Source organism: Anthonomus grandis, chromosome 16, assembly GCF_022605725.1.
Source record: "Anthonomus grandis grandis chromosome 16, icAntGran1.3, whole genome shotgun sequence".
NCBI classification, from domain to species: Eukaryota; Metazoa; Arthropoda; class Insecta; order Coleoptera; family Curculionidae; genus Anthonomus; species Anthonomus grandis.
The window spans coordinates 19,289,584-19,302,387 of NC_065561.1; the positions used below are offsets into that span (position 1 = coordinate 19,289,584).

The 12,804-nt window shown below is 30.4% G+C and overlaps 2 protein-coding genes across 2 annotated transcripts in view; one reads left to right on the plus strand and one right to left on the minus strand.

Moving 5' to 3' along the window:
- Nucleotides 1-138: 138 nt before the first annotated feature.
- On the minus strand, nt 139-2,906 carry LOC126745522 (PIH1 domain-containing protein 1-like). The gene is made up of 7 exons (XM_050453400.1): nt 2,661-2,906; nt 1,808-1,886; nt 1,608-1,755; nt 895-1,064; nt 578-840; nt 363-506; nt 139-284 (listed from the first exon to the last, which is right to left on the minus strand). Exons 1-7 carry the CDS (start codon nt 2,727-2,729, stop codon nt 249-251), a joined length of 909 nt encoding a protein of 302 aa, XP_050309357.1. The 5' UTR covers nt 2,730-2,906; the 3' UTR covers nt 139-248.
- A 235-nt stretch (nt 2,907-3,141) lies between these two features.
- Nucleotides 3,142-12,804, plus strand: part of LOC126745520 (tyrosine-protein phosphatase non-receptor type 23) — a 44,894-nt gene continuing 35,231 nt past the window's right edge. Inside the window, exons 1-10 of the mRNA XM_050453394.1 lie at nt 3,142-3,300; nt 3,446-3,571; nt 3,628-3,830; nt 3,888-4,059; nt 4,880-5,024; nt 5,078-5,340; nt 7,023-7,202; nt 7,261-7,596; nt 7,769-8,003; nt 8,635-8,837. Coding sequence (XP_050309351.1) covers nt 3,485-3,571; nt 3,628-3,830; nt 3,888-4,059; nt 4,880-5,024; nt 5,078-5,340; nt 7,023-7,202; nt 7,261-7,596; nt 7,769-8,003; nt 8,635-8,837 — 1,824 coding nt within the window. The 5' untranslated portion in view covers nt 3,142-3,300; nt 3,446-3,484. The remainder of the gene's footprint in view (nt 3,301-3,445; nt 3,572-3,627; nt 3,831-3,887; nt 4,060-4,879; nt 5,025-5,077; nt 5,341-7,022; nt 7,203-7,260; nt 7,597-7,768; nt 8,004-8,634; nt 8,838-12,804) is intronic.

The window sequence follows — 12,804 nt, forward strand, 5'->3', positions numbered from 1 at the left end:
ATTATTAATGGATATATCTCTTAAAATGACTTTTATCTAGGAAAATGAGTAGACTTATTGATGTATTAAACACCATGTGACAAGTCCACACATTCTTCTAAATAAACATCTCTTTACTAATGTGAAATCAAACAATGATTTTAAACATAAATCAGTGCTTTATTTTTTTGCTCCAAAGCAAAGACACAACTAAACTTTAAATATGCAATAGAATTTAATTAGTAAATATTCAATTTCAACCGCTCAAATCATCCTCCGATTAAGGGCATAACAATAGTAAGAATCTGCAAAAAAAACGACTCTTAAAGTAGATAAAGTCATTTTACCATAAACATCAATAGTTTATTAAAAAAGAAATTTACCTTCAGAGTTTTATCAAAAGACGCGGTACAGCTCTTATTCCGTATACAGTATGGAACGAAAATATCGAGTAAATATCCCTTTGTTTGGGATTCTAATACTATACGGTCTTCTCCTATGTCCAGGGTCAGTTCTTTTGGAGATATCTGAAAAATGAAACAATTAAATTTAATAAAACTACACAAAAATATTGTTAAAATCAAGCATATTTACTTACGATATCGGGCATTTTAACTTCTCCTATCAAGCAATGCGGTCCAATTTTCTTTTTGTAAAGCCTATATTCAGGCTCCCTGGTGGCATTTTCTTTAGAGGAAATCGTTTCGATCTTAACTGACTTTGCAGGGCCATTTAATTCATTCAAAATTGATTTATTTCCCATTTTCTCGTCGATCTCTCGTTGTTGAATTCGGTGTGTTTGAAGGGTACCGAAACACTTTCGGTTTGTCAGTATTAGTTTTTCTTCAGCACAATTTAGACCTAGAGGGTTTGTTAATGAAATTGGGAAGTTTATGAATCAAATTAACGGTTTACCATATTTGTTTTCTAATCCTTGAAACACCACTGCCATAAAGAAATTTTTGAAGCTCTGATTGGTTTCGATTTTTCGGAAGAATGTCGGGTGTATTGCGATGTCGACCACTTTTGCATCTTCGCCTTTTTTGTCTTTTTCTGTTCGTATTTCGCCAATACTCATTGGTACCCTTAAAAAATTATTTCTATAGACAAAATCGGTTTAAAAAAAAACAGTAATAGCTTAGAAGCAAATAACAGGCTCACTTAAATATGTAGCAGTTGAATTTGATAAAAATAAATATGTGTTACCATGTTCATAGATTTACAAAAAGCACAGTTTTGACACTGTTGATATACAGACATTTTGCTCATTAAATGAGATAAATAGGATTTCTCACAAACTTCTTAATATAATATATAAATTAAATAAACTTCAGAGAAGTCGAAACAAAACTGCTAAGGTGATATTTAAATTGGATTATTTTAAACCAATTAAAAAAGTGTACAATGGAACCAAAATATAGACTTTAGAAAAATTTAGAACTTTTGAAGTAGTACTAAGATTTAACCATAACTTTTGAAACAAATACTCAAGGACTATTACATCACAAAGATATCCCTCATATAGTAGTCTTTATACTAAAGAATTTAATGAAGCAACTTTGTCATAATTCTGATATTGATTTTCAGTAATTTATCATTGATATTTTTTGTATTATATGATGGTTTACCTGTAGTTTGGACTTTCATCTTCAGCATCTAATATTTCCAACAACTCCTCCTCGGTTATATCTTTAGGTGGAGGGATGGCATCTGTAGTGCATATGTTGACAAATATTTTGACATTAGAGGGAAGTTCCTTGGTTTTCACACATAAACCTAAAAGATACCATAATAAATAATAAAAATGGAATAAAGAATAAATTAGTACCTGGATGAGGTTTAACAAATTTCGAAGGGTATTCCAGGTTGCCCCCAAATATGTTACTCAGTTCATCAGCATTATTATCCTAAAACAAAAATAAAACTATATGGGTACTATATGAAAACAATCAATTGCCTTGAATAGAAATATTTATTTATAGATAATAGATCATGTAGCTAAGTGTCTCTCATATTTAGCTACATTTTTCCTAATGTGTAATAGGCACACTAAAATAAATGCACAGGGCACAGGATAGAATCAGAATTTTTAATTCATTTATTCAATCATGATCATTGATGCATACCAAAATAAAATAGGCACTAAAACAGAGCCTTGTGGAAATCAATGCTTCAGTGCTAAACTCTGTGACTCATACCCATCAAATACCACAAACTGACTTCTGTCAGTCAGATAGGATCCCAGTAAATGAAGACTACTAAAGTCAAAAATGTGCTAATTTAATTTTTGTTAAAGAATATCATGCTCAATGCAATCAAAGGTTCTCGATAAATTATCAAATGTCGGGTGAAAGTGTAAGCTATCCTCAAAACACAAATCATAATTGTGTTTCATAGATCAATGAATAGAGTTCAAAATATTCTTCAATATGTGCCTTAATCAAAGGTTTTTCCAAATATAGGAATTATTGTGGCTACATACACAACATAGGGCGATAATTTTCAACAATCTACTTCACTAGGTACCTTGGTAAGGATCAAATGATTGCACTACATCATTCAGTTTAAACTAGTTGGCTCCCAACAGATATCTGTTTTTTACTTTATAATACTTTAATTTATTAATAATTACTTTAGCATCACTGTGTTACGTGAATTTGTCAGTAAAATCATAAACTTACTGTAATCCTTAAATTATTCTCAACAATACTAGAATCCACATCCAGGAAAATTGCCTTTGATCCACTCATTGCTCCAAGATCTCAAGGTAAAAAGGGACTTTCCTCAGGTATTATTGGAAGTGAATAATTCAGTTCCTGTTTATTGCCTTGAAAGGTTCAATTAAAATGAGTAATTGTTATACATTTTTAAAATTGCTTTTTTCTATTGACTGTTTTTTTTTCATAAACATAGAAACCAAAATTATAGGTTATGTATGAGTATTTTTTGTGTGGCGGTATCTGTTGGAGGCTTTTGAAGCTGAAGGTCGCATATATGACCACCGAGTATATTGCCATATACAGGGTGGTATTCAAATAAACATCCTTTTTTAAACTTTTTTTTAATTACAATATGTTTTTTTACTTTGTAAAGTGCAAAACTTTCAAAATGCAATTCATTAGCCTTACAGTTTTCTTCTTTTCTTAAATACAATTGACGTAACAAATGTCAGCGTCAAATGTGACAGATTCTCTCTGCTATATTGTTGATTGTTTGGTGTTGTGAATCATTGCTTCTGAAATTTTTTGGTGTTTTTGTCCATTTAACTTCCAAATCCCACGTATTCCAGAAATTTCTCTATTAATTGTGAAATTTGCTAAAGTAAGAGCTGATTTTACACACCCTTAGGCCATCACTTATTGGGTTTATTGCCCAGGAAACAGTAGCTTCCAAATATGTCTATTATTGATCTTCCAATCTTCTTATCACTTTAAAACTGACTAATTCCATCCCTATTCGTTTGCAGAGAAATTTTAAACCAGAATAGTGAGAATCCTTGTTCAGGATGGAGGCAGCTCCTCGCCTGCCCATGCTCAGTTTTGACCTACTTACAAGTCCCGAAGTAGTTTCATTTGGAAAGAAACTGAAACCAGTTAGATAAGCTAAAACCAGTCATCCAGATCCTGTTTTAACTTCTTATGTTTTTAGTATATTGCTGGCTTTTACAATGAGGACCCTGAGAGCTACATTACGGAAATTAATAAGCTCGATTCACTAAGAATAAGTGCAATGCATCCTAGTAAGGACATTAACGGCTTACAGGTGCTAAAAAAGTACTATTGCCAATTGAACTTTTTAAAATCCAGATTTCCCATGGAGGCTTCAGATCCTTGCTATATAGAATTTTCATGGTTAGTAATGATTAATTAAGCTTAAGCTTGATGTTTTGCTATTTAAAACCTTTGCAGGAAAGACTATCAAAATACTCTAGTTTCCGGCAGTATTACACTTGAACTAGGAGTAGTATTGTTTAATATTGGAGTGATGCACACTATACTGGGATCAAGTGATTCAAGATCAAATCCGGAGGGAATGAAATTGGCATGTTCACACTTTCAATGTGCCGTTTGGGCTTTTCAGGTAATGAGTCTTTAATTAGTTGTATAAATTCAAGTGTCAAAAAATTAATGTTCCAAATATGAGTACTAATTGAGTTTGAAAAGTTCTTGGAGAAACTTCTTATAATAGATTCCTTGTAATATAAGTAACAGTTGTGATGCCCTAATAAAACCTTGATTATGTGACACAGTTTACAGGACATTTATTCAAATATAAATTAATGTATTTTGCTTTGTTGTATTAGGCTTGTATTATTGACTAGTTCAAATTTTTTTAAGTATATATTGAGACTTCTTCAAGATGCTATAATACTCTAATAATTACAATAATTTTATGAAATGAAATATATAAAATATGATACATACAAACTATGAATGACACAAAGGTTAAAATTATAGGAACTAAAATTAAACAAGCAAAACTATTGCTTGTGTACTATAATAATAATAAAGGCTACACAAAAGTAATAATAATAACTAAATTTATTGACTGGTATTTACAGACAAGTAATTGAGATGAAAAATGATGCACAAACTTCCACATAAAGAGTAATTTTACACTGTCGCAAACTATGTAAATCTTCTCCCTTGACTGCAATTCCCCGATATCTGGAAATAAAGTTACATAATATCTTCTATATTTAAATCAGGATAAAGTAATTGTATTAAGATGTTTTGGTTTACTACAGTAAGATGCCTTGAAGAAATTAATGTTTTATTACTACTTGATAACTTACACAACTGTGCTCTCCTTTTCTACTTAAGCTGTCCAAAGTTTACAATATTCCTCGAGGATCTCAAATTGGTTGTAATTCTTATGAATGAACTAACTTTTTTTATAGACAGTGAAGGAAAAGTATGCAACAACCTTAGCCTACATAATTCCAATGGAAATCCCTCATTTTTATAAACAAGTCTGCTTAGCTCAGGCCCAGGAATGCATACTGGAAAAAAGCATGCTGGATAACAGAAAATCAACAATAATTTGTAAGTAATCATTTATTTTAAATGTACACTTTTATAATAATAACATATTACAGCAAAAGTAGCTATTCAGGTGTGGGAATACTATCGACAATCACTGACCGGTCTCAAATTGATTACCGACGACATAATCAATGGAAACACTTGCAAAGATTGGCCTAAATATATCCAATTCAAGATTGCGTACCACAGGTGCATTTCTTTGCTGTTTCAAGGGCAACAGGCCGAAGAGTTACAGAAAATGGGTGAACGAGTTGCTTTTTATCAGGCTGCTTCTGATAACTTACAGGAAGCTTATAAGTTTTTAAGCAGTAAGCAAGTGAGTGTGTTTTTAGTTATGAATTTTTCAATATTTTGGTCCTTTAGTATAAGAAAGTTCCTAATTTTCTTAGAAATCCTTCAAATTTAGTTAAAGTTCTTAAGAAAACTTCACTTTTTATTAAATAATATATTTCAAGTTGAAGGTTTAACTGGAGAAGTTTTTACATGTTGTCAAAAATGACTGTAATAATTTTTAAATTTTTTTGGACTTTCAGTGCAAAAACGTTCATAACTTTGGCAAAAGTTGTTCAAATTTAGTGAAAGTTTCACCAAACTTTTAATAAAACTTCACTTTTCATTGAAAACTATATTTAAAGTTAAAGGTTTAACTGTAGAATTTTTTACAGGCTGTCAAAGATGATGGTCACAATTTTTCATTTTTTTTTGTACCTTCAGTATAAAAACATTCATAACTTCAGCAAAAATTGTTCAAACTTAATAAAAAATTCACCAAACCGTTAAGAAAACTTCACTTTTCATCAAAAAGTATATTTCAAGTTCATGGTTAAAATAAAAAACTTTTTACAGTCGGTCAAAGTTGATGTTAATGATTTTTCAATTTTTTTGGACTTTTAGTACAAAAACATTCATAACTTTGGCAAAAATTGTCCAAATTGAGTCAGAGTTTCACCAAAACATTAAGAAAACTTCACTTTTCATTGAAAAGTATATTTCAAGTTAAAGGTTTCACTGTAGAATTTTTTACAGGCTGTCAAAGATGATGGTAACAATTTTGCCATTTTTTTGGACCTTCAGTACAAAAACGTTTACAACTTCAGCAAAAATTGTTCAAATTTAATAAAAAATTCACCAAACTGTTAAGAAAACTTCACTTTTCATCAAAAAGTATATTTCAAGTTCATGGTTTAAAAAAAAAACTTTTTACAGTCGGTCAAAGTTGATGGTAACGATTTTTCAATTTTTTTGGACTTTTAGTACAAAAACATTAATAACTTCGGCAAAAATTGTCCAAATTGAGTCAGAGTTTCACCAAAACATTAAGAAAACTTCACTTTTCATTGAAAAGTATATTTCAATTTAAAGGTTTCACTGTAGAATTTTTTACAGGCTGTCAAAGATGATGGTAACAATTTTGCCATTTTTTTGGACCTTCAGTACAAAAACGTTCACAACTTCAGCAAAAATTGTTCAAATTTAATAAAAAATTCACCAAACTGTTAAGAAAACTTCACTTTTTACCAAAAAGTATATTTCAAGTTCGTGGTTTAAATAAAGAACTTTTTACAGTCGGTCAAAGTTGTTGGTACCAACTTTTCAATTTTTTTTGGACCTTTAGTACAAAAACATTTATAACTTCGGCAAAAATTGTTTAAATTTAGTGAAGGTTTCACCAAACTGTTAAGAAAACTTCACTTTTCATTATGAAATGTATCTCAAGTTGAAGGTTTACCTAAAGAACTTTTTACATGCTGTCAAAGATAATGGTAACAATTTTTTCATTTTTTTGGACCTACAGTGCAAAAACGTTCATAACTTCGGCAAAAATCGTTGAAATTTACTCAAAGTTTCACCAAACCGTTAAGAAAACCTCAATTTTCATTAAAAAATACATTTTAACTTAAAGGCTTAACTAGCGAACTTTTTACAAACCATCAAAGATGATGGTAACAATTTTTTATAGTACAAAAACCTAAATAACAAACAAATGTTTATTACTAGCAAAAGGAACTAGCCGACGCACTAGCTTTTACGGTAGACGTAGTCGAAGGTAAAAAGAAAGCAGCCATAAATGAAAACGAGTATATTTACCACGAGGAGGTACCCAAGCTCGAGCATTTACAAGAAGCAAAAGGAGCGTCATTGGTTAAAGGGATCGAATTTAGTATTTCAGATCCAGAAGTAAGTTGTTTACCTTTTCACTCTATATTTACATTATAATTTTTTGTTTATTATTAAGGTCTCTGGTCCAGACATATTCTCCAGACTGATACCGATGGAGGCACACGAAGCGGCATCAATTTACAGCGAGAAAAAAGCGGAAGTCTTAAGACAAATCGGCCAACGCGTGGAAGCAAAAGATCAAGCATTAGTGGAGTTTATGTCTTCCCTACAGTTGGACATGCTCTCGAAAATGCACCAAGCCACGGGAATCCCACAGGAACTTATCGACAGGGCTGCTTCCTTATCAGCAAAACCGTCCGCTATTCAAGACCTGATTGATTCAATGGCGAAGTTATCCAACATTTATCACGACGTGAAGGATAATTTAAGTGAGATTGATGAATTGCTGCAGGTATTACACTTATTTATTATTGATCCGTGTTTTGGGTAATTTATTTTAAAACTGTACTGCTATAAAGCCAGCGTTTTTGAAGTAACTTGTGCCGTCTTCAGGGCCTTAGATTCATAAATGACCACTCTATTTTTATTATCTCTTTTTACTTAAAGTATCTTTAAAATTGAAGGAAGAAGAACAAAATGAAAAGAATTATCAGGAAATAATGGGAAAGAGACCGGCTAGCATTATAACAACGGATCTGGCACGTGAAGCCTCTAAATATAAAGAAGCCCATGCCAAAGCGCAAGAGTCTAATGAAACTTTGAGTAAAGCGATGGTTACTCATTTGGAGAATTTGAAGATATTACAGAGACCTATAAGGGAGTTACAACAAAAGTTGCCCAGCGTGGAATTGCCTGACCGTAAGTAAAAGTTCGGTTTTTAGAGGTAAATTAGTGCGTAAGGAGTATTGGTAAATGCCATTATCTATAAATTGAAATGTAGTTAAATTTTTTGTCAAATCTAATTTTCGAATTTCCATTGTTATACAAATTTTTTTGTATATTTAGGTATACTACTTATAAATTACTTATTAATTTATAAACTACATAGAATAATTACATTTCTGAAGAACTTGAAATGATCTTCTCAAGTGCCAACACTGGTGGAAGTGCCTAATACTAAAAATGTACAATTACCTTGAATAATAAATATTCGGATACTTTCACTGCTTTGCAAAGAAATGTGTATAATAATTTCAAATTATTGGACTTGGACCTGGAAAAAAGGATGAATTTCTTCCATGTAGTTGAAAATTTCTAACTTTAACTCCTGGATATAATGAGAGAGTGAGTTCCAACCAAGTAAAATCACTCAGTAGTGTATAAATATAACTTGGTACAATTAAAAAAAAAGAGTGCTGAATTCAATGGCAAACTAGCCTTCTGCTCTTCAAATCCATCAACATAGTACTCAATTTCAGCTACTTTTTTCCATATAGTTCGATACTTAAATAAGTCAGATTTTTGATAATTTTAACTCTATTATTCTTAGCAAGCATCGACGAAGCCGCCCTTCAAGAACTAGACAAACTCAATGCAAAAGTGGACGAAATGAAGTCCCAAAGGGGCATGTTATGGGCCCAGATTAGGGACGCGATTCATAACGACGACATTACCAGCGCTTTGGTCACGAAACAACCGAACCAATCTTTGGAGGATGTATTTCGGACTCAGTTAGAGAAACACGGACATATGGTAAGTTAATTACAACAAAAAAAAGCTACTAGAGTACTGACAGAATAAAACTAGTGGGTGAAAACTTGGTCCTTATTAAATGGGACACCTTGTACGTTTCATAAGAAATTTAAACTGGTCAAAAATGTTAGAGTATATCAAAGGGTTCTTCATGCATTTGCACACATTTTCTACACAGGAGTTGCGTATATAAGCCCTTTCTTAAAAGTCTAGAGGTGTCAAATCGAGCGATCTTGCTGGCCAAAGGACGGACCACCTCTACCAATCTACTTGTTGTTATAGGTTTGGTATAGGAAAGTCTCTAGACAACTTCTATAAAGTGGATTCTTGAACTTTTTTAAAATTTTTTGACTGAAGAGTTACGTATTTGTAAAGGAAAAGTGCTTAATTAAGCTCTCATCAGAATTATTGGATAAGTACTTTGGGACCTTAAATAACATTTTAAGAATAGTTAATCTATCATTAAATGTAGTTGATTTTATTAAGGTAGTATCACTAGTTTTCAAAAAAAAATAAGAATAATTTAAATTACAGTTTTTTTTGCGCTCCAAGTCAAATAACTCTAACTACCAAAGTTATTATCATAAAATCGTTTTTTTACCCTCAAATTCATCCTCAGGAATCCCACTATTTTGTCGTGAAAAAATTTTGAAAATATTTCCAGTGGTTCCCAAGTTATGACCAAAAATGTCCGTTAAAAAATAAAAATTATAAAATTACTCAATTTGGATTTAAATTCTTTAAATTTGATACTTCTTGGACCTTGGATGACACAATCGCCTCTAATTCAAAGAGTTTTTGAGGCACAAAAAACGTTTATATATTAAATTGTTTGGAAATAATTGGATTTTTTTGTATGTAATTCTTTTTTAAAATATTCCAATTATTTTATAGATATATTTGCAACAAAAGTTAAAAATTGATGAAAAATTTGCAAAAAAAAGTGGTCCAACCAAAAATGCCTTTTATATTCAAATCTTGAACTCAGAGTGACGTTTTTACAATCAAATTCATCCTCAGGAATCCCAGTATTTTGTCGTGAAAAAATTATAAACATATTTCCAGTGGTTCCCAAGTTATGACCAAAAATGTCCATTAAAAAAATAAAAATCATAAAATTAGAATTTGGTTTTAAATTCATCAAATTTGATACCTCTTGGGCCTTGGATGACACAATCGCCTCTAATTCAAGGAGTTTTTGAGGCACAAAAAACTTTTATATATGAAATTGTTTGAAAATAATTGGACTTTTTTATGTGTAATTCTTTTAAAAATATTCCAATTATTTAATAGAAAAATTTACAACAAAAGTTAAAAATTTGCAAAAAAAGTGGCCCAACCAAAAATGCCTTTTCTATTTAAATCTTGAATGCAGAGTGACGTTTTTACAATCAAATTCATCCTCAGGAATCCCAGTATTTTGTCGTGAAAAATTTTTGAAAATATTTCCAGTGGTTCCCAAGTTATGACCAAAAATGTCCGTTAAAAAAATAAAAATCATAAAATTACAATTTGGTTCTAAATTCTTCAAATTTGATACCTCTTGGACCTTGGATGACACAATCGCCTCTAATTCAAAGAGTTTTTGAGGCACAAAAAACGTTTATATATGAAATTGTTTGAAAATAATTGGACTTTTTTATGCGTAATTCTTTTTATAATATTCCAATTATTTCATAGAAATATTTGCAACAAAAGTTAAAAATTAGCAAAAAAAAAATGGTCCAACCATAAATGCCTTTTACATTGAAATCTTGAATTCAGAGTGACGTTTTTACAATCAAATTCATCCTCAGGAATCCCAGTATTTTGTCGTGAAAAACTTTTGAAAATATTTCCAGTGGTTCCCAAGTTATGACCAAAAATGTCCGTTAAAAAATAAAAATTATAAAATTACACAATCTGGTTCTAAATTCATCAAATTTGATACCTCTTGGACCTTGGATGACACAATTGCCTCTAATGCAAAGAGTTTTTGAGGTACCAAAAAGGTTTTTATATGAAATTGTTTAAAAATACTTGGACTTTTTTATGTGCAATTCTTTTAATAATATTCCAATTATTTCATAGAAATATTTGCAACAAAAATTAAAAATTGGTAAAAAATTAGCAAAAAAAAAGTGGCCCAACCAAAAATGCATTTTCTATTTAAATCTTAAATTCAGAGTGACGTTTTTACAATCAAATTCATCCTCAGGAATCCCAGTATTTTGTCGTGAAAAATTTTTGAAAATATTTCCAGTGGTTCCCAAGTTATGACCAAAAATGTCCGTTAAAAAAATAAAAATCATAAAATTACAATTTCGTTGTAAATTCTTTAAATTTGATACCTCTTGGACCTTGGATGACACAATCGCCTCTAATTCAAAGAGTTTTTGAGGCACAAAAAACGTTTATATATGAAATTGTTTAAAAATAATTGGACTTTTTTATGTGTAATTCTTTAAAAAAAATATTCCAATTATTTCATAGAAATATTTGAAGCAAAAGTTAAAAATTGGTAAAAAACTAGCAAACAAAATGGTCCAACCATAAATGCCTTTTATATTCAAATCTTGAACTCAGAGTGACGTTTTTACAATCAAATTCATCCTCAGGAATCCCACTATTTTGTCGTGAAAAAATTATAAAAATATTTCCAGTGGTTCTCAAGTTATGACCAAAAATGTCCGTTAAAAAAATAAAAATTACAAAATTACTCAATTTGGTTTTAAATTCTTCAAATTTGATACCTCTTGGACCTCGCATGACACAATCGCCTCTAATTTGAAGAGTTTTTGAGGCACAAAAAACGTTGATATATGAAATTGTTTGAAAATAATTGGACTTTTTTACGTGTAATTCTTTTTACAATATTCCAATTATTTCATAGAAATATTTGCAACAAAAGTTAAAAATTGGTAAAAAATTTGCAAAAAAAAGTGGTCCAACCAAAAATGCCTTTTCTATTTAAATCTTGAATTCAGAGTGACGTTTTTACAATCAAATTCATCCTCAGGAATTCCAGTATTTTGTCGTGAAAAAATTATAAACATATTTCCAGTGGTTCCCAAGTTATGACCAAAAATGTCCGTTAAAAAAATAAAAATCATAAAATTACAATTTGGTTTTAAATTCTTTAAATTTGATACCTCTTGGGCCTTGGATGACACAATCACCTCTAATTCAAGGAGTTTTTGAGGCACAAAAAACTTTTATATATGAAATTGTTTGAAAATAATTGGACTTTTCTATGTGTAATTCTTTTAAAAATATTCCAATTATTTCATAGAAATATTTACAACAAAAGTTAAAAATTTGCAAAAAAAAATTGCCCAACCAAAAATGCCTTTTCTATTTAAATCTTGAACTCAGAGTGACGTTTTTACAATCAAATTCATCCTCAGGAATCCCAGTATTTTGTCGTGAAAAAATTATGAAAATATTTCCAGTGGTTCCCAAGTTATGACCAAAAATGTTCGTTAAAAAATAGAAATTATGCAAATTGGTTTTAAGATCTTCAAATTTGGTGACTTCTGGACCTTGAATGACAAAATCGCCTTTAACTTAAAAAGTTTTTGAGGTACTAGAAATGTTCGTATATAAAATGATTTGAAAATAATTGGACTTTTTTATGTGTAATTCTTTTTAAAATATTCCAATTATTTTATAGAAATATTTGCAATAAAATTGATAAATTGGTAAAACAATTAACAAAAAAAATGTCCCCACCGAAAATGCCATTACTATCAAAATATTTAATCCAAGGTGACCTTTCTACCCTCAAAATGATCCCGAAGAATTTCACTATTTCGTCGTGAAAAAATGATGAAAATATTTCCAGTGGTCCTCAACTTATTACCAATTTTATAACCGATTTTCTTGAAAAATTTCAACAACATGTATTTTGGAAACGACTCATTTCTGACCATCGAGGTTCTAATTCAGACTACTTTTCCAATGTTCCTGTATATACTTTAGCATTATG

What these genes read in the sequence shown, in the direction of transcription:
- LOC126745522 (XM_050453400.1), bottom strand. Translation starts at nt 2,729, where the DNA reads ATGAGTGGATCAAAGGCAATTTTCCTGGATGTGGATTCTAGTATTGTT. An exon ending in AGAATAATTTAAGGATTACA is followed by an intron (nt 1,887 to 2,660) that starts GTAAGTTTATGA and finishes TTTTTGTTTTAG; the next exon opens with GATAATAATGCTGATGAACT. An exon ending in AAGTTAAAATGCCCGATATC is followed by an intron (nt 507 to 577) that starts GTAAGTAAATAT and finishes TTCATTTTTCAG; the next exon opens with ATATCTCCAAAAGAACTGAC.